Source organism: Aspergillus pseudoviridinutans (assembly GCF_018340605.1).
Source record: "Aspergillus pseudoviridinutans IFM 55266 DNA, scaffold_5, whole genome shotgun sequence".
Taxonomy (NCBI): domain Eukaryota; kingdom Fungi; phylum Ascomycota; class Eurotiomycetes; order Eurotiales; family Aspergillaceae; genus Aspergillus; species Aspergillus pseudoviridinutans.
Window position 1 is genome coordinate 3882063 of NW_025091285.1, and position 20723 is coordinate 3902785.

At 48.3% G+C, this 20723-nt stretch overlaps 8 protein-coding genes across 8 annotated transcripts; 5 read left to right on the forward strand and 3 right to left on the reverse strand.

The window, feature by feature from the left end:
- Positions 1–2902: 2902 nt before the first annotated feature.
- Positions 2903–3877, forward strand: Asppvi_008421 (uncharacterized protein; the record flags this gene model as incomplete). The annotated part of the gene is made up of 1 exon (XM_043304290.1): positions 2903–3877. The coding sequence occupies one exon, from the start codon at positions 2903–2905 to the stop codon at positions 3875–3877; it is 975 nt and encodes a 324-aa protein (XP_043160225.1).
- A 1231-nt stretch (positions 3878–5108) lies between these two features.
- Positions 5109–6101, forward strand: Asppvi_008422 (uncharacterized protein; the record flags this gene model as incomplete). The annotated part of the gene is made up of 5 exons (XM_043304291.1): positions 5109–5480; positions 5547–5603; positions 5663–5732; positions 5787–5894; positions 5950–6101. 5 exons carry the CDS (start codon positions 5109–5111, stop codon positions 6099–6101), a joined length of 759 nt encoding a protein of 252 aa, XP_043160226.1.
- A 491-nt stretch (positions 6102–6592) lies between these two features.
- Asppvi_008423 (uncharacterized protein) lies at positions 6593–8715 on the reverse strand (the record flags this gene model as incomplete). Its single annotated transcript, XM_043304292.1, has 4 exons — positions 6593–6747; positions 6804–7059; positions 7116–7178; positions 7933–8715. The coding sequence occupies 4 exons, from the start codon at positions 8713–8715 to the stop codon at positions 6593–6595; spliced, it is 1257 nt and encodes a 418-aa protein (XP_043160227.1).
- Positions 8716–9120: 405 nt separating this feature from the next.
- Asppvi_008424 (uncharacterized protein) lies at positions 9121–9879 on the forward strand (the record flags this gene model as incomplete). Its single annotated transcript, XM_043304293.1, has 3 exons — positions 9121–9132; positions 9194–9377; positions 9428–9879. The coding sequence occupies 3 exons, from the start codon at positions 9121–9123 to the stop codon at positions 9877–9879; spliced, it is 648 nt and encodes a 215-aa protein (XP_043160228.1).
- A 1063-nt stretch (positions 9880–10942) lies between these two features.
- On the reverse strand, positions 10943–12277 carry Asppvi_008425 (uncharacterized protein; the record flags this gene model as incomplete). Its single annotated transcript, XM_043304294.1, has 1 exon — positions 10943–12277. One exon carries the CDS (start codon positions 12275–12277, stop codon positions 10943–10945), a length of 1335 nt encoding a protein of 444 aa, XP_043160229.1.
- Positions 12278–13491: 1214 nt separating this feature from the next.
- On the forward strand, positions 13492–14829 carry Asppvi_008426 (uncharacterized protein; the record flags this gene model as incomplete). The annotated part of the gene is made up of 3 exons (XM_043304295.1): positions 13492–13752; positions 13834–14328; positions 14401–14829. The coding sequence occupies 3 exons, from the start codon at positions 13492–13494 to the stop codon at positions 14827–14829; spliced, it is 1185 nt and encodes a 394-aa protein (XP_043160230.1).
- A 147-nt stretch (positions 14830–14976) lies between these two features.
- Asppvi_008427 (uncharacterized protein) lies at positions 14977–15281 on the forward strand (the record flags this gene model as incomplete). The annotated part of the gene is made up of 2 exons (XM_043304296.1): positions 14977–15077; positions 15140–15281. 2 exons carry the CDS (start codon positions 14977–14979, stop codon positions 15279–15281), a joined length of 243 nt encoding a protein of 80 aa, XP_043160231.1.
- A 3077-nt stretch (positions 15282–18358) lies between these two features.
- On the reverse strand, positions 18359–19551 carry Asppvi_008428 (terpene synthase family protein; the record flags this gene model as incomplete). Its single annotated transcript, XM_043304297.1, has 2 exons — positions 18359–19393; positions 19450–19551. The coding sequence occupies 2 exons, from the start codon at positions 19549–19551 to the stop codon at positions 18359–18361; spliced, it is 1137 nt and encodes a 378-aa protein (XP_043160232.1).
- Positions 19552–20723: the final 1172 nt, after the last annotated feature.

Here is a 20723-nt window from a genome sequence, read left to right on the forward strand (position 1 = left end):
GAAAGGTTTCTGAAGACAGACAATACCTCCCCATTTATCTCTAGCAGCCAAAATGAAGTTTCTAGCTCTTGTTATGGTGACATGTGTTACAGCATGGACGTATCTTCCTGGACCCGGTGAAATATGCCACAGTGGTACTCAGCACCCCTGCGATGAAGGGCTCCAATGTCTCAGTGTTTGTGCGGACTGCGGCAGCCCTCCACGTCCTGGCGGCCCTGGCGTGGTAAGTAATCTAAGTTCTAGATGATCTTCCTAAATACCGACTAACAATCTGTGGAGTGTGCTTTCGAAGATCCATGCAGACATCATATGTGGCAGTGAAGAGTATGGTAAAATCTAGTTTGTAGCCAACTGTTGCAGCGAGCTGATAATGGACCTAGATTCCCACATCTTCGTGCGTTTTGGGGGAAGCTTTTTGGAGGGAATGATATTACAGGCAGATATTTGGTAATTTCATGCTATCAAAAATTGCTTCCTGACTCTGGGCATGATGTCGGCTTTCCTCGTATTTGAATATTTCCGCGCTGTAATCTAAATTGGATATGTTAATTCAGACTTCAAACCTGTACTTCTCGCGATATTATATAGCCCGGACAGGCGTCCTCCCTCCAGGCCATCTTTGGCTCACCCTGTAGATATTATTGGCATTTACAATTTCAGATGTCTATCATGTCACCATGTGCTCTCCTAGTCCATCCAAATTTATGCTCGGTGATTGGCAAAAGGAGCCAAGGGACCTAGCGCAATGCACTTTATTGCTTGTTCTGGGTGTGATACCTTAGAGGAGCGAAGTCTTGGTAGGGCCAGTGCAGATCATAAATATAGGATTTGCCATAGACAAAAATCAGTGATGAAGCATGATGATGAATAGAGGACTCTGATGCACCTTCAAAACTTAGATTCAACAGGTAAAGCCTCAAGGACTGGGATTCTGATTGACAGTATGGTAATTTATCTGGATACCTGCAGAGCCTGCAGAAGAAGTTATTCCCATATGCTAGGCAATTGCCCAGTGAATATTATAATACGGCTTCAGAATGAGAATGCTAGACCACATTGATCCTGGCAGCTAGGCTACCCATGGGAGCATTCAGGCCTATATTGAGGGAGTAACTAGAGTCAGTCCAGAAACTTAAATCACAAGACAGCTCTGTTCAAGATGGAAACTAGTTTCCAAACAGCCACAGACACGGGAATGAGGCGCGGCCTTGTCATATTAATTACACTGTGGTTGGGCGGAGCGACCGAACATACCTGCGCAAGGATTGACAAATAAATGATTGAAAATTACGTGGTACGTGTGCTAGGATCCAGACCAGGAGCCTTATAGACTTCTGAGACATCTCTGACATGGGAGCGATCATGCCCATCGCCTTGAATGGAGCAGTCAGGCCCACGGCGCCATAGATATTTCCTGCTGCAGAAAATGTGCTGGTTGCAGTAGCCTGAGGGGGGCTTTCGGGACGGACCGGACGACATGACTGGTGCCCGCCAGTTGCCAGCCCCGCAGCCCCTTCGGATTCTAAAAATGATTGGATGATCTCAGTTCCTCATCATGGAAGAAGTGGGAACAAGAAAGTTTGTGTAATATGAATATGTATGTTTGTGCTCAGTTACCCTCAGGTAATTGGCTGGTGCACCATAGCTTTTACCTCCTTTAAGGTGCAGAGTATTTGTCAAATGGATACTACATCCATGGCTCTAGCACCATGAACTATTTTATTGGTGAACAATGCATAGGCTGTTCTAGCTTCGACTATGGCATCGTAACGTTGGAGTCCAAAAGGATCATGATTTTGGTTGCCGCCCACAGTCGAGAACCGGAAGGTGTCTCCAAAGGAAAGAAAATGAGGGAGAAGAAATTTACAATCTTCTATCAAGCAGACTTCACCCCATTCCCTGGCGGAGTAGGGGGTATAAGACTTCCTTGTTGGGAGATCAACAGATCTGTAGTGGTCCGTAGCATAGAGCATCAGAAAATTAGGCACCATAGATTGTGTCATTATGCCAACTGTCTTCAACTCTAATCTATGATCAAATGACTTTTCTTTCATGCGCCCTGGGCCTGCAGCATGGTAATCTCCAATGTCGTTCTCTTGTATGTGACATTATGAAGAATCATGTAACTTTCCGTTTCCGTTGAATATGGAGACAAGTATACAAATTACTGATATCAGCACATTTGTGTTGAACTATAGGTATTAAATGGATGGGAGACATTTAAGCAGTCAATTAGCCCATTAAAACACTTCAGTTAGAACTCCAATCGAACATATGTATTTCTGTTCTCTTCTGATATATCTGCAATGTTAGTACTTGAAACTTTTACTTAGGATTTATCAACTCTTATATTAGCACAATCATGGACACGCAATATGTACTGGCGGATCTCCAAACAGGGCTGGAATCGCAGTCGTCACAGTCAAGCATTCATTTTCGTGATATGGCCCCATTCTATGTGGTGTCCATTGAGCGGCATCATGGATTATCTGGCCTTGTTGGCATAGTTCCCTGTTCCACAACACCAACGATTCACCATGACGAAGAGGATAATAAAGCTTACCAGAAGGCTTGGTCAAGGGGCAGAAGATTTACTGCGTTGTTCGAAAATTTGCTTAATGATGTGAAAATTACTACAAAAGCATCAATCTATTCCTTCCAGGAGGCCCCATACTTGCAACTACGCGACGAAGCGCTTATTGTTAGGTCACCACTTGGCACTCCTACACAGAAAAGGGAAGGTATTTCTTCCTTTCACAACATGCAATTCCATTTCCCAGGGGCGAAACCAGTTGTCTCATCACAGATGCTGCATATATCATGCCCAGGTCTTCAGTCAAAGGACAGTCTCTTTGACAATGACGGTGGGTCAGTGTATGATAGCGTTACAGTACTAACCGGCATGTGCTTATTTACGCGCAAAATACTGGACGACAGTGTCTCTGATGGTTCCTTGGACACCCGGAAGCTCTTGGGAATGCAGCCGACTCTGTATGAAGTAGAGCGCATCGCCGGTTTGTCGTCTGCTATTGCAGATATAGCATCTCTCGTCTTCACCAAGTACGATGGCAAGTGCCACGTGCCACTCAATATCATACTGGATCTTCCAACCTGGCACTACTATCAGAGCATTGAGGACCGACTTCAACACAGGGGCTATAAGCCAAGTGAGGTGATGGATTGGATTGAAGCAATTATGCTCCGCAGTCGGCAGTTGGCGGGGATACTTAAGAGCGCAGTCCTGCACAAGCTGGATAGACGCGGTGTTCCAAGCACGCGGCGTCTCTACGATATCCAAACTTCTCCGGGATCAGCCTTGGTCAATGACGCTTTCCGAAAAGCTCTCAAATATGAAAAGTTACCATGCCTCAATGATATCCTTGAGACTCTTAGCAGCAGCCAAGATGGCTCATGGCGGCAATTCTACTCGCTCCTTCCCGACGGGGACAAACCTCAGTCTATCAAAGATCTAAGCCATCTCTTCTACGTTTTTGAGGTTGTCCGTCCATTGGTCATCAGTGTTGATGATCGTTCGGAGCGTAAAATATATTCAAAAGCCCACAGCATCTTCCTTAAGCTCCCCAAACGTCCAAGTTTCCTGGCCGACCCCACGTTGGTCCAAGTGTACACGACTCGCCGGATTTTTATTGACGGGAACAGAAAAGGCGAGCGCCTGTACTGGAATGATCCCAGCCCAGTGATGCCCGTGCTAAGCGAGGGTAAGGCCTATGGTGATGGAGGTGATGCTGGGTACAGCAAGTACGCCAGAGAGCTTCAGCAAACGGACTTCATTGCGAAGTTGTATGGTGCCGAATGTGCAGCCAATATCCAGCGTTGGTCAAAGGAGGTTGGCTTATGCTGGGGTCATTCGGTCTGAGTTGGTGTGCCTTCCAGCCAGTTGGCATTAAACACCGAAAAAAAAAGCTGAACTAGAACTGATGAGGCAATTCGGTGTCAGTTTCCGCAATATTCGCCACTAGGCCTAGACCGTGGGGGATTAGAACCCTACCATAACTCCGTATTTTAACTCCAATAGTTGTCAGATTTAAATCATTCTAATTAATTAATTCTCTGAAGGCATACCATTTACCATACTATCTACAATGCTTATAAAAATTTGAAATATATAGCAAGTACAGTTATTCTAATCCATATCTGAAGGATCTCAATTCGATATCTATGGTGATGAATAGCTGCCTGGTTGAAGATCATTATAAACCACGTGGCTGTTAAAGGTAGATGCACATTTATATATATCCCCACCACTTTCATACAGACCTTGACGAGAGAAGATGCTCCCCTTATATCTTAGCCACCATTAGGTATTCTGAATCAATATTAGATATTTAGATAGAGTAGATACGACGCTATCTAGTGATATCGAAATGCTAGAAGAATCCTAAAGTTTGGTGATTAATATGGAAGAAATCATTACTGAACTGAGCTAACGGATAAAATGAGAGTCTGAGACTGACAGTTTTCACTAAACCCAAATTAGTTCGGGCCCTTCGGGGATAAGGAAACTGAAACTAATGCAATTCCCTAGGCTAGGCCGCTAAGGACCGAACCCAATCACTGTAAGTTCAGCGAGGGTTGGTTCTGAGTTCATTAGTTCAGTTATGCACCTTTAATCAAACTATTCAGTGACGTTGTGACCAAATATGGGAAGAACTAAGAACATTTTGCTTTGTAAAATCTCTGCCGCCAGATGAGAAGTCTCTGACGAGCACAAATGAGAGAGGAGTCATTCTGAAGCAGACCCAGAAGGATCTGTTCTGGGCAAGCCTGACTGTGTCTCGGAGTATTCTCATCACAATGATCATCTGCGCGGCTCTGCGCCCAACTCTCCCGCACTCATCATTGGTCGTTCGATTGCTTGTTTGGGTGCGGGCCTCGTGGTCGCTGCCACCAAGCGGCCCTATTCTCCTCAACGCGATACCATTAGCCCCTTGATCGAGCTGGGCTCACTGAGAAGACTCCTTCTGTTTACAGCTACATATTTCAACCGTCATCCACAGTTGATTCGAATACTTCAGAAAGACACGTCATCAACCCGATGCTAAAAGGGCGCTGAGGTGAGATCAAGGCGCCCAAGCTACAAGACACTAATGTACAACTATCAGCCTATCACGTCCTGCCCAAACTGTTGGGTGCAGGCTCGCCCTGCTGTTGAGGTTCGCGTGCTCGAGCTAGACCTGAGCTCATTCGCTGCCGTCCGCGAGGCAGCGGATACTATCCTCGGCTGGGATGGTGTCCCCAAGATCGATGTCCTTGTCAATAACGCTGGCGTTATTGGGGTCGAGTGGGCACGGTCTGTAGATGGCTTCGAGATGACCTTTGTCGTCAATCATCTGGGGCACTTCCACTTCACCAACTTGATAATGAGCAAGTTTCTGGCATCGGAAGCACTGAGGGTGGTGAACGTCAGCAGTGAGGGCCATCGTTTCAATCAGATCCGCTGGGGGGATTATAACTTTCATGTAAATGCTTCCTTCTCTTGTCTGAGAACCATAACTATTGGCTGACGCTGAATACTTTGTGCACAGGATGGCGACACTTATAATAAATGGCAAGCCTATGGCCAAACCAAGATAGCGAATATGGTGATGGCACTGTCTCTGGCCAAGAAGCTGAGAGAAACGCATGGCTTATTGGCCTTTAGTCTACACCCAGGCTTTGTATTCACCACCTTTCTGAACACATGAACTGGTGGAAGGAACGTTCAGCTATCCGTGAGTTGATGTTCATTTATAGCCACAAAACAGTATTCTGACCTTTAAATACAGAGGCTGTGGACGCTGCACTCGGGAATGTAGAGGATGAGGTTGCATTCAAGTCAGCCAAGCAGGGGCCAGCAATCCATATCTTCGCTTCATTTGCACCCGGCTTGGAAGGTAGGCTTTAACAGATCTCCCAAGCATTAAGAACAAGCATTATTCTAACATGCAGTCTTTCAGCGTATAATGGCGCGTATTTTGACAGGTTGTCATGTTGCCGACCCTTTTACTGAGACTGTGAAGCCATGGGGAACCAGTGTCGTCGAAGCAGAGAGATTGTGGCAGTTGAGTGAAAAGCTTGTCGGTCAGGAATTCGCCTACTGAGGAGCATATGGTTGTATTCAGCATATATACTCCGAGTTCAATCTTGACATCGGGTAGCTACCATAGCCGAGTATAAAGCCGGTACCTTCATGGATATCTGAGCCCTATAGCAATCATGGCTTGGGAGGCGCGTCGTATCGGATTCGGCCAGCTAATAAGTCCACCAGCTGGTGAGCGGGTGCCGGACGTCCTGGCTGCCTAGGCCGCAGAAGCATTTGATGGAGAATAGGGCCCGAACAAGCCGAATACCCGCGACGGCGATCTTGCCGTCTGCATCTATGGCCKATGAGCTGACCGTCCCGCGGTCGCTATGAGCTTCTGTAGAGCAGAACAGTGCCTGTGATTGGCTCAAGGAATATGGTCGTATACATTACTTTAGTAATGAAGTAAAGAGGATTTTGCAATATTTATAAACCAAACCATCCATATTTTTGTAACGGTATAAGCTTGCTAGTCCATGTGAATGCTAACTGTCATACATATTTAGACCTTCATTCATAACCAGACCCTGCAACAATCCTGGACAGTCGGATATCGGCAAACAGTTCACCACTCTCTTCCTTCAGGAAACGCATGCTGACAGCAAACATCATGTTTTCAATCGGCTTGTAAGGTTCATGGCCACACTCGAATCTCATTTGCTCAACTATCCACCGTTAGCCAGATGCAACCCCTAACACCGGGAATAGGAATCTATCTCACCTGCAGAGCCGAAGGGTGTACTCTTTGCTTCAGGATGACCCATAATCAAACCCAGAGTAGGCTCGTTCAACTCGACGACGCCGTCGGCCATGACGCGCATGCACCAGCCTTCGGCATCAGTAGCAATGACCGTTATGCCCAGGCGCCCATGCTTCTTGTCTGCATCGATGCGGAACCAGTCGTGGCCGTTGTTGATCGTGAAGTTGACCTTGGGCTCGAAGCCCTCGACCGACTCGATAGTACCGCGCGAGAAAGGCTATGAGTGTCAGTAATCCCTTTCGCAGTGTGAGGTTCTCGACAGAGATAACTCACGACACCAACAAGGGTCGAGCCAGAGTAAATGTCCCCACAGGGCAATGTACCGGCGAGTCCGGCCTAGAGAAGTGTAAGTCGACCGGTGCATGCGATATGCATTCTCTCATATCTTGATTCGAATGGCTGGCCGCGTGGTTGGGAAACTTTCAAGGGCTAGGGCGCCTGTTTTTGAAGAATTGGAGCCCATGTAGCTTAGCGACAGGTTCTTAGTTTGAGTGAAGGTGGCAATGGCGATTGTCTGGGATGATTGAGCCAGATACCCTCATCTATGGCCGGCTACTTCAAGGTAATTATATCTACTAAGGCGAAAACAAAGCTTGCGTAGAAGGTTGTACAAGACCTCCATCAGCGGAAAACACGCTTTCGATGCTTTTTCTTTTACCTCTTGTTTAACGGAGTTGTCTTCAAGCGGCTGAGTGCGGGCAATGCGGTCCGCTTTTCACCGTATATCAGCCGCAGTGGTGAGCTGACATCACACCCAAGGCACTTACCGTATCTAGTGAGAATGTACGAAGATATGCTCAGCGAGGCAGTGAGCCACCGGCCTTCTATGCAAGTACCTAGATATGCACGGATATAGGGAATACAGGATGAGCAGAGAGGGGTATCTTTATTACTACTTTCTATCCTAATGCCAGTGTAGAAAATCATCTCATGTTTTCGTGCGCTTATGAAGTTGTATCACAGTATTATGCCAGAGGAGTTGTGCATATAATACGTGAACCTCATAAGCCAGCCATGGCAACATGCTGAAATTCCTTGTAGATTGGCCGCCGGGGTGTAGATTAGAGCATTCAAGACTGATGTATGTTACCCTCGCCGTTTCATCTGACACCTTCTCCACAATGAATTCCTGAAATCCGCCGTTCATGAACCGCCACGGGAGACCGTACGATGCTGCCTTGTCCGCTGTTCGGACCAGCCCATCAGGGAATTTCCAGTACATCACGGCCCCGGCTGTATCCGTGGGACTATCTTCGATCGCATCCCTGTTTGACGGGAACTCGGAGCAAGGCTCGGGGGCTTCTGGACCCAGAGCCTGAGGTTGGATAGGAGTCTTCCGGTTTGTACTCCAGGTCCCAAGCATGAAGGCTCCCATGCTGGCTTGATCGCCGAATAATAGGGTACCTGGCGCGAAGGACAATGGCGGCACCTCTTTGTCCAGAAGCCACGCCTCCGGCCCCGCGGCCCGCGCATCAAGAAAGGCGGCAACTAAATTCTGCATCAGATGATGCGCGTCGTCCTTCTCGGCGTTGCTCTTTTCGCAGTCAAATGCTCCGTATCCAGCGAGAAGGGATACGGGAACATCCGCTTCAAGGGCTGCGAAGGAGGGCACCCAGCGGGTTTTGTCCCCACCAGACCACGACGCCAGCAGAGCTGACCTTTCCATCCCCCATACTGACTTCGGGACTGCTTCGCCTCTCTCCACGAGGTTGCGACAAGCACTCGACTTTGGGAGCTCCGTGATGGAGATTCTCGGGCATGAGCGGTCAAGCCGTCGCTTGCCAAGGTATGCGGCGACTATCGTGCCAGCAGCAGCTAATGAGAGCACACCTGTAAGTCGAGGCCGGTTTTGCATGAAGGTGATGATGTTCATGCTCGCGATGTGGATTGAGTCGTAGCAAATAGGTCGGGATTTGGAGCATCTGAAGAGGCTGCTCTCGCACTTAATGGAGATTCAATGCCTTGTATATACTAATGAATTCGATATTCAATGGATATATTGATGGTCAATAACTGTTGACTGGATGAGCGATATGAAAACCGTGTTAAGGATGATGAATAGGAAAATGGAGAGCCACGTCAGTCCAGGGGTCGCTTACATTATAAACATGGTCTATAAATACATAGATGGCGGCCTGCAACACGAACAAAGGGATTTATGACTCACCCATGCCTGTAGCAACTAGGATTATTCGCTACTGCCACTATTTCCACGTACAGGTTGCAGACAGAAGCTCTGATTTAATATCATTCATCACTGCCAGATATCCACGCGGCCATGGTTCTGAAGGTAAGTTCATGCCTCTCACATGGGTAATAAAGATTTTATTGACTGACTGTGACTTTTGCAGGACGGACTCTTTCACTCCATGACCTATAAGGATTGGAAACAGTCCACCCAGCCCAAGGTGCTTGGAGCGCAGAACCTGCATGCTGTCCTGGCTGACGAGCCTCTAGACTTCTTTCCCATGACCAGCTCCGTCTCGGGAATTCTGGGCACCCCAGGTCAGAGCAACTACGCGGCGGCCAACTACAGTCCTTTGAAGCAGCCATCATCTCCAACACTCACCTTGAACCCGCTCCAGACCATGTGGTGGTCGGGCTGGATCCTGCCAAGCTGCAAAAGGCCGTTAACGATAGCGCCAGCACCGACAGCTTCTGGCTTCATGACGCGCGCTTCAGCCACGCCGTGCACTCCATCAACGTCTCTTCCGATGAAGCCGGAGCGGGTGCGCAACTGAGCATCCTGACCAGCATCCGGGCAGTAGAATCGCCGGCTGAGGCGGTCGCACTCATCTGCCAGCATTTCATCGACAACCTCTCGCGCATGCTGATGCTGGACCCTGCAGATGTGGATGCTGAGGTCGGCTCGATCGCTTCCTATGGAATTGATTCCATGGCTGGCGCCGAGTTACCCAATTGGATCTTTAAGGAATTTGCTATGGACATGCCCTTGGAGCAGTTGCCGGCGCCCAGCCTGACCATCTCCAAGTTTGCGACTCAAGTATGTCAGGTGCAAAATATCGTGGAGTCATAGATGGCATTGGTGTTCGCAACTCTCCTTTTTGGCATGCAGTTCTTGTTTGGTCTGGTCTTTTGTCTCGTTTTATACATATTACAGCTTGCATAGACAGGTATAATGCTCTTCGGTTCCATGATTTTCTATTTTAACGTAATTCAGCTAGTCAGCAATCTCACTGATCCTCCATCTGAAACAGTGATCATGTCATATTGATGCTATTCAATCATAGCCGATCTTCCATATTGACTAAACCGAAACATAAACGTCGCAAGATTCAGATGATTATCCCTCGTATCCCATCAGCATGGATAAAAGTCTTCAACCACCACTGCTCTCTGTCCACTACTTTCGAACTCATGATAGTGTTCATACTCTTACCTTGTCGTAAGGTGTCCCTGTTTGAACAGAACGCATATCGGTGGCAGTGCTGATTCTGTCCTCTGGAGCACAGTTTCAGCGACTGGTGTGGACTATGTATGCGGGGTGAAAATTGCACTCTACTAACCAATATCACACAGACTGTATGGAGAAGCTGGCAAAATTAGCAAAGCATTTCTGCAAGTAAGGATGCATTCTTCGGCTCATCTCGTATATTCTCCCAGAATTTGAATAGAAGTCCGAAAACATACAAGGTCAATAGATCTAAGGGAACAATCCTTCTATCAGTTTAGCTCGTTCAATCATACAGATGTGGTCTTGAAGTAAACTATACTTTGTTATTGCACATTACATGCTTTTCTGTATCTTTAACCATACTTATATACCACTAATATTGAGGTAAGTCATTGTATAAAAATCCACCCACTATCGTCATGAAAGCAGACACTAAGCAGCCAAGGTTTAGTCAGTTATCAAACACACATGTACTACTTGGCTCCCTCAACGGTATTCCCCATCATCGTCCACTCGAAAGCGGACATCCCAGTATTTCCATCCTATTCGCCCTTCGGCAGTCTTAGACGCCTCGAGCCCTGGCATGCTATGTGACACTACCCCAAGTGATTCGGAAAGGCGGGAAAGAAGAATTAAATCACAAGGCCTGACCTGAGACGATAGTGGATACGTAGTACCCCCTACTTTAACTTCCTAGTGCTAACTCCATGTGGTTTAGATCGAATGGCCTTTTCTGCTCAATAGAGCAGTTTCCAGAGGTGCGCTGTCGTGCAAATCGCGCGTCCATCCAGGCCAGCCACTCTGGTGCGGCAGCAGGGATTATCTGATCATGATTCATTCCGGGATACTCGCTGAGATGGACCTCATTTCCGACATCGCACGAATGTTTCCATAGAGCCCGTGTTACAGATGGCACAACCGCAGTGTCATTCAGACCCTGAAGGACCAGAAGTGGTTGATAGTTGTGTCCTCCCGAGGCTGGAGCCGTCTCATTCTGCCAGTTCAAGAGGAGTGGTATGTCTGTCTTGATTCCTTCTTCTGAGATATGCTCTTCAACTGTCAAGTCAGAAGACAGGGCGCCCAAAGCATCCAGACAAAGCTGCGCTGTGTCCGAAATCACCATGCGGTCCCGCATGATGTCTGACAGGATAGTCAATTTGTACGATGGATGCACCCGTTGATACGCCTTGGCATGAAGAGGCAAGTAACCAGAGGAGATGACCTCGTCCCTGTCGGCCAGAAACATGTCTATGACTTTGGCAGCTGGTGCCAGTGCAACCGTACCGAGATAGTCTTTGTCGTCCTTGACATATTCGCTCTCCGCCAACTTCCACACTGCTCCTCCACCTTGGGAATGGCCAGCTGCCATCCAGGTGTCCGAGAGGATGTCGAATGCCTTTCTAGCGGCGATCATGGAAAAATAGATGTCGTTCACTTGCGCTGGATAACTAATATACTTATGAAGGGTGTAATTGTTTCCCAAGCCAGCATAGTCCGTGGCGACGACCGCATATCCTCTTTCGATGAGGAGCTGCCAACTGTTATAGTCGTAAAGGTTCGGGCTATTGGACGGTGCACACCCGCGGTATATCCCACTGGCTCCATGCGCGTAGGCCACGACGGGATACGTGCTGGAATTCTCCTTTACCGGTGCATATGGAAGAGCAATGAAACCAGTAGCGGGCACTGGTGACCCGTCGAGGTCGCGGGATGTGTATTGGATGCGATATACCGTTGTTCCTGCATTAATCTGGAGGGTTGCAGGATCCAGAGGCTGGAGTTTCAAGAGGTCGCCTGGCTTGGAACCAGAAAAGTTGGCAGCTGTCTCGTAGAAATCAAAGTCGAAATTCTGGCCAAAGGTAGCGAGATCGATTGGATTCGCGTTGTTCAGGTCATCCTGGCACTTGCAGTCACAACTATGGGCTTCTGCGAAGCTTTTGGTGACATTATAGTTGGATCCTTGTGCAGCTGTCCCCACCTGGACAAGGGAAATAAGGCTGGCCACAAACAGGAACCTCATTCTGAGAGTTGTCGTCTTCATGACTTGGGATATGTAAAACTTGAAACTGGTGTAACTATTTTGAGGCAAGGTATGCAGAAGCTTAATATTTTTTGTAGAATGTGGAAGTCTGATAGGACTTGAATTGTACGCATACAAAATAGATGTACACTGGCATATGGCTGGTTATATTTTGAGTCGGGTAAATGTTTACCAATCGGACAACTACAGCCCGTCAGATGGTATCCCTCCTGAAGGTTTCAACGCTGTACTGGCTCTTAGCCGAGAGCTGTTGGCCATAGGAGAAGGCCGGTCCGAGTTCAATGAATACACGCCAAAGACGCTACATAATGATCACATGGTTCATTGTGGTCCACGATGGCCATTCAGAGTCCTAGAAATCAAAGGCTTGCTGCAATGCCGGGTCCGAAATCCTAGCACCATGTCAGGCTGATACGACCTCGCAAACAAAAAGGGTATTTTGATTGCATCCTGTGGGGGTTAGTATATCCCAACCAGGGCAGGTACCAGTTTGCGGAGAAAATGGGCCCATGCCGCCCGTTGGCTTGGCTCGCTAAAGAGTGGGGATAGGGAGCGTATCGAATCATACATCGCGAAACAAGCCGGCTTGGCGCAATTGGCATGACAGATCGGCCCCTGTGCAGTACCCACCCCAAACCCTATTTCTGCGATGCGACATTTTGTAGTGGATGAGGCATCGTCCTCTGCTGCTCGGTATTTGGACAAGCTATTTATGCCGTGCTCGGCTGGAAGGGACGATGCCCCATTAGCTTGCCATCCTATGGTGCCGGGAAGGGCTGTGACTAAAGGGGATGATATCCGGGATTGCAACACAATCGTGCTCGCTGGCCCTGACTGGACCAAGCTACCCATGAGACCATCCGCATTCCTCTCCAGGCAGTCGATCAGCTCAGCAAAGAATGACCCCGGCTCCTGTATCTCCCGGATGACTGGATAGCTTATTGCGCGATCACTTCCGACGAATTTCGACATTGCCGAGCACCCCAGCATAGTTTTCGCTGTCGCCCAACGGCGCTGTATACTGTGATTCTCCAGTTCTGTTGAAATCACCAGGCACTCTCGGCCCTGCAGTCTTTATCCAATTCAATTGATCCTTCCATCACCTCCTAATCTCTGTAACGTCCAAAAAAGGGAGAACATCCAAGCAGCGGTGTGTAATCTGGTAATCTTCCACCCTCGACGAGAGCCTAGCCATGACATCGTTTCAGTTGCAACCCTCTGCTTCTTGTTTAGGAGACCAGACCCAACAGGTTAAGAAGCGTTTAGATATCAAGTTCGACATTGACCGTGTCGAGAGCGCAGGAGCCGACCAAGCGGCGAGCTACGTCGAGTCCGTGGCTGCTCGTCTCCCCAAAGCCCATCAGGACTTCTTGCTCCAACGACATGGCACACTGGAATTGGACCCTATCCCAGGCATGAGCCCAGAAGATCCGTATAACTGGCCTGAGTGGAAGGTGAGTAACGATCCACCCCGGATTGACTGACAGTGAAGAAAGGAGTGAGGAGAGACGAGGTGCTGATGCTCGACATTGTAGAAAATGACCAATCTTATCCTCGTGGCATTTCATGCCTGTATGGGTACCTTCACCGCTGCAGCTATCATCCCAGCCTATTCAGACATCGCCGAGGGATTTGGTGTTGGCTTGCAAAATGCTAGTTATCTGACTTCATTGCAAATCGCCATCTTGGGAGGCGCTCCCCTGTTCTGGGTACCATTGTCCAATCGCTTCGGTCGCCGCCCTATCTTTCTCTTGTCACTCGTCTGCAGCCTGTTCTGCAACATTGGCTGTTCCAAAAGCACTACCTACGCATCAGTCGCTGCCTGCCGGGCTTTGGTGGCATTTTTTATCTCACCTGCCTCGGCCATCGGCAGCGCGGTGGTGATGGAAACCACTTTCAAGAAAAACCGCGCACGCTACATGGGCGTTTGGACCCTGATGATCACTTTGGGGGTGCCAATTGGGCCCTTCCTTTTCGGCTTTGCCACCTACCGTACGGGTTACCACTGGATCTACTGGATCCTGGCTATGGTAAGTACCTCCGCCGGTGGATCGGGGAATCGGTCTCGTTAGCGCCATGCTGACGAGGTATAACCGTGGCAGATCAACGGTGCACAATTCATCCTGTATCTCCTCTTCGGACCTGAGACTCGGTATGTTGGCAGCGGTGTCAACCGTCCAGCGGCAAACTGGAAGACGGAGTATCTGTCAATCCGGCGAATTGATTCCACCCCGCTGACCTGGTGGAAGTTCGTCCGACCTCTGACCATGGCCCGCCACCTGTCCATTCCCATCCCTGCCTGTGCGTATTCCATGGTCTTCTTGTTCGGTAGTGTCCTTGCGACTGTTGAGGTGCCCCAGCTGTTGCAAGAGAAGTTTGAGCTGAATGCCGAGCAGCTGGGCCTCCAGTTCCTGGGTGTCATCATTGGATCGGTAATTGGCGAGCAGATGGGTGGTGTGCTGTCAGACTTCTGGATGAGCCAACGCGCCCGCTGTATCGGACGCAAGCCCGACCCCGAGTTCTGGCTGTAGCTCAGTTACTTTAGCTTTGCCCTGACCATCATCGGCATTATTGTCTTCCTAGTCTGCACCCAGGCGTCACCAGCGGGCCACTGGAGTGTTTCGCCTATAATTAGCACTGCCATTGGTGCAGTCGGTAACCAGCTGGTAACAACAGTCATGATTACTTATTCCGTCGACTGCCACCCCCAGGAGGCCGCCAGCATTGGTGTGTTTATCACCTTCGTGCGCCAGATGTGGGGGTTCATTGGGCCCTTTTGGTGAGCCACCTCTTCAATGACCCTGGTGGTACCTTGCACATTATAGCTAACCCTCCCTTCAGGTTTTCTCCCATGTTCAAGTATGTCGGAGTCGCTCCAAGTGCGGGTATCTGTTCTGCGCTGGTCGTCGCTGTCAGCATTATCCCAACTATCTTCCTGCACGCCCGGGCGAAGGTCTGGCGTCGAAATGAGGGCGAAGAGTAATGATGACTATTGAAAGTGATTTCTGCCAGATCTCAACCAGAGGTTTCGATTTTCCGGAGGGTGGCTAGGGGATAGATCCGAGTATTGATCAGGACTTTGGGAGGATAAAGACAAGATTCAGCATGGGAGATTTTATGTCTTGCAAGGGCCTACACTGTCTATATGCATGAGCAATCGATAAGTGATATGCCAAAGAATAATCGTAGAGTGTCAGTATGATGTGTATCAGTGTAAAGTAACAATTGGGGAGCGAATCGGATGAAAAGGATACAGGTAATTGCTGTCTGGAGCGGGTATACACTCACACCCCAAAAATAGTAACTAGCTGAAAAGACTCCATTCAGGCAAGAAGAGGAGGAGGATGCAGTAAGAAATTGAGCTAACTAGAAGGAAGTAGTCAAGCAGCCGTTGGGCGGCCTGGCCCTCCGTTAACCAAAGACTGGTATTCCCTAAGAGGCAGGTCCTCCCCGATCACACTGGTCAGATGGKGAAGCCGACCCCACTGATCTTGGCGCATTAAGTGCTCCATTTAACTCTTTAAAGACGGCAGGTTTATAAAATATATTGAAATTTTTGCAAGCAGCGTCTGGCCACTAACCTGGTCCACTCACGCTTTGGATCATTCCCTACTGCTGCACCCGTTCCTCCTCGCTGCCGATGCCAGCTGCCTACTCACATGAAGATTTCAACTAGAGATAGCTGAGATTATATAGCGACCACAGCCGGTATTGGAGATCGTTCTCTCCTTAATACAATTCTCTAAATACTCTCGGTAAGTTATGGTAACGGCCAGTCCACGAAACAGAATACTGACGCCCGCTTGGTAAGTCCTTTAGTCTTTTACAAGGATATGCTATAATTTCAAGCTATATGGCCAATGGGAGCTCTGTAATTGTATCACCGCTAATAACCGGATCATGGCCACCACAGGCCCAACCAAGCGTGCCTGTGATCAGTGCCATGCAGTGAAAGAGAAATGCCGACGATCAGACCCCTCTGCTGTGTGCGAAAGATGCGCCCGCATAGGTCAGTATTGCCAGACCGTACGATGCGCTATAAAGCCAGGACGGAAATCGAAGAGGTCGAAAAAGGTGCCATATACGCTGCCAACGTCATCCGCCTCAGGTGCGCTCACTCCGTTTCCAATGCGCGTGGAAGCAGCACTGTCTCACTCATGCGTATCCTGGAATGCAAGGCTTGCGAGTAATCCAATGATATTATCAGATCTGGATCCAGTGGAACGTCACTTCTTGAATTTAATGAAGGATATACGGGAACCGTCACCCCTGGACAAATTTCTCGTGTGTCCAAGTTTTCATGAGTCGGATCACTCTTTATTCATCCAGAATATCATTCAACCAACATCCATCGTCAGAAATGCTACAGTTGCATGTGCGGCCATATTTTTTAGAGATCAACTCCCCGAGTACGCCAAGCCAAGTGGTGAGATAGGGCACAGCCGCGCTGCCCTGGTGCTCTCTGCTCTTCGCTCTTTCAAAATATCCAGTGAGCAGGACCTGGTAACGGCGCTCATACTAGGGGTTGCGATGGTTACCTTTGCAATGCATGTTGCACAAGGTCAACCGTATCTCATTTCGCATTATACACTGAGCCTCATCAAATCTCAGCATATGGATCTATCAACACTAGACCCTTCCATGATAGACCTGCTTATGTGCTTGGCCTGTACGGAGACGTTTGAGTGTCTTTTGCGATCAAACATTCCAACCACGAGAGTTGATCTTGATGGAAAAGACAGAGTCGATCGCTATCTTGGACTCAGCTCCCCGATATTCACTTACTTCTACGACATCTGTGAGATAAGTTGCTCGGTTCGACAAGAAAAAGCAGTGCTTCCGGAGACCCTTGAAAGATTGAATACAATACACGCCGCTGTCGACCAGTGGCAGCCGTCAACACCTGTCGACTTTCTTGATCGTTTTACACAAGCTGAGGTTGTGGCAATCTTGGCACAGTCCAGAGTCCTGCGCCTTGCCGCCTTACTTATCATTCATCGGCTATATCATCCCTATGGCCAACATGACCAAGAGGCTGTTATGCTATCCCAGGCTATTATTAGCGAGTTTGAGACGGTACTCCAATTAACCCAACGATCTATCCCATGCACAGACCTTGCTTATCTGGTTTCCTGCTTCGAGATTTCCGGGAAAAATTCAAGAATAAGGGCAATAAAGAGGAGTGAGCGGGTCATCACATTCTCGAAGCAGATGCGGTCGCGCTTCCAAATTACTTTGGGCTCAATATGGAATGCACGAGACCGCGGATGCGAATTCTACTGGTTTGAGTTGATTGATTACGTAGATGCGCTAGGCATCCAGTGACAATTGGATTTCCCACTTGATGGGGGGAAGGATCTGTGCAGTTACCTCCCACCCTCCCTCTATACATGGAAATCATTGCAATATACAGGCACGCTGCCTCCATACAAGGGGGCGCGGATGAGCCATATCTGACGCTACGGTCTAATGCGTTTCCTGTATCAGACCGCAGCGACAGGTGACCCGTTACGGCCAAACTCTGCTCTTCTTGCCACTTTTGACTGCGTGAGGTCACTGACAAATGATAATATTAGCCGAGAATATTATGGTGGATGCGTCCTTATTCGTCTCACCTTTCGCGGGTCTGTTGACCAGATACCGCATATTCCAATTTCTCCGCCCCATCTACATGTTACTCCCATAACCCCTTTTAGGTGTCCTGAACTTTGTCCGCGAGATAACAGACAGCGATGATATTTGGAGACTTGCACCGTGGTTCATGAGCAGCTGTCAATCGATGTCCTCACAACCAGGAGATTACAATCTAGTTGTCGGCATGTGAGATAGTAATCCCAGTTTTTCCTTAAATGGATGTCATCACGATTACGACTAACGAATACATTGCGAGTACTATCACCCAAGTCTTAACTGCACAGCTATTTGTACCCTACCAGAGCATAAAGAAAGTTTTCAGATGGTACTCGACGCCTCTGATGATCTCAACTGCTTCTCCGAAATCGGTAGAGAGCCAGGAAACACGGCTTTACTTCCGTCAGCAAGATCATCTTCCAATGTAGCCTAGTCTCCCTTGTATCGCTTTGCGGACGTACACCACTGGAAATGAGTTAAGGAAAACAAAAGTTGCATATCCAAAAGGACCATCTCCAGGACTTGATCTCGATCTTGAAGGTGAGCGCTTCGTCGCAAGTCTTCCATTTGTTTTATAAGCCGCGATATGGCCAAGTTGTGCCTTTCGCAAAGGTATTTGGTTACCTTCTGCAAGTCTTCACGATCTAGATGTTGGTCATAATGCTTCCCCATCAATATTATAACTGCGTTTGCTTGCTCGCCCTTTCTGAGGTCCTTTTCGAGTCCAATAAGGTCGTTCTGAAGCCCAGCGACCATATTAACCTCATTTTGAATATTGTCCAATGTACTGGACCAGATATGGTCTTGTCTCCATGTACTCAAAGCCAGCGTGAACAATGGCTTGATCCCTATAGTTCGGGTACGGATGCTCATATAAGTGTCTAAATCATAAGGCAAACTGCCCCGCTTGAGCTGCATTTCTTGCTGCATGCCCTGAAAAGTCTCGGAGAGATCACGGAAGACGGCGTGAGACAGCGCGGTAGGCAGGTATTTCTCACAGTGGGCTTTAAATTTGGCGACCATCACTGCCACTGTGGACCGTGACGTAGTGTAGGTACCTAGACTGCCGTGAGTATGATATACATACTTCGCATCTCCCCTAGCGGCTGTGTATTTGCGCCCACCTTTCTCTTCTAAAACACTAATGATTTCCTGCAAGGCTGCTTCCGCTTCGAGAGGCTTCATGTCTTCAAGCATATCATCAACTGTGCACAAAGTCCCGACCCAGGCTGTCATGCAGATACAAACACTGTCTGCGTGACAGTCCGGGAAAAGCAAACTGACAGCCTGGACCTGGGAAATGGCGGCCTTATAGAGGTCTATATGAGGTCGGTGTAGCTGGGGTTGTAGTGAGAGTTTCAATTCAACCTCAGCCTCTAAAGCCTTTGATAGATGCGTAGTGCCGCCGTTCTGCGGGCCATTCTCGGTAGGCACACATTCCAGCTCGTAATCCGGTAGAAGAAACTGTTGTCTAGTTAGTAGCGACTTCTCGGCCCTCATCAGAACAAAGATCCACTTACCTCCAAAGAGGTTCCATATTCTTTTAACCTAATTTCAGGGACCCAGACTCTTGGGTGCGCAAGATTCCGCTTCCACAAGCGGAGAGACGATTCTTCGATCATTTGGAGACTCACGCAACTTCTCTAGATTTGGAGAGAGCGATATAACGTGGGTAGCACAGAAACATCTGAGTGAAGGCATGGCAAAGTAGAGGATATGTTGATTGATTTATATGCATCATCAATGGCCATCAATATCGCCAGCCTTTGATATGCAGCTTCTATGTCTTGTGTGGCAGTACATACATGAGCTTGTCACACAACCAATCATTCTGGCCTCAAGGGTTGCGTCATTACAGGGATGCGGCTGTAGAGTCAGTTGCCAGTTTAGGAGGCATGCAGTTGGGCGAACGAATAATGGTCAATGAAATAGACACCTGATGTCATCTTGCAGTTTCTGCCAAAACTTAAAATGGGCAGTCAAATATGCAAGAGAAGTTCCTGCTGCAGAACTTCATCATGCAGGGTAGGTTTCTATAGTCCTACCCGCCAAAGGATAAACAATGTCTGTAATAGTCCAGACCAGAAGCGGATGCCTGCGTCTATTAAGATCATACTCCCATTCCGGCGGACAATTTCATTATAGAATGATAAGGTAAGTGAGGATATTGCAGGCAGCTTCATGGTGGGCGTTCTTCCGTATGACTGAGCTTTTTAGGTATCTCGGCAGTTTCAAGAGAGTCTTAAAGGACGAGCTATATTGTGTTGCAGCGCGCTTTCAAATTTAGAGTTTACATTCGCAAATGTCAGTTTCACATCTCGACCCCTCGCATATACGGTTGGACTAATCGGACTTGACCATGACTCGATGACCACCACCCCAAAGCCAGGTGCACGCAAGGATAAGGACCATAATGAGAACAATCATAAAACCGGTCTTCGTTCAGATGACGTCTTCTTGTAGTCAAGGAGGGCTACCATAAGCAGCATACAAGATTATTAGAAAATGTAGTATGCATGTGGTGCGTATTTTTGAATTCTTCCTATGCTTATGATGCAATCCTGTTATCCAATAGTGGCCTATGCTCGGCCCCTATGGATTGTTACCGCCACTGCGCAATAATAGGCGCATTATACAGCAGATCTCCAGCAGGGAATGAGAAGGTAGTAAGGAAGTCGTGGCGATATCCCTCACAACGAGCAGCGTTTGCGCAACTGCGCGGTGCTTAATCATTGCCTTGTCTCTCCCTTATTTAAAGCCGCGACGGTTGACCTCGTGTCCTTCATCTAGGCAG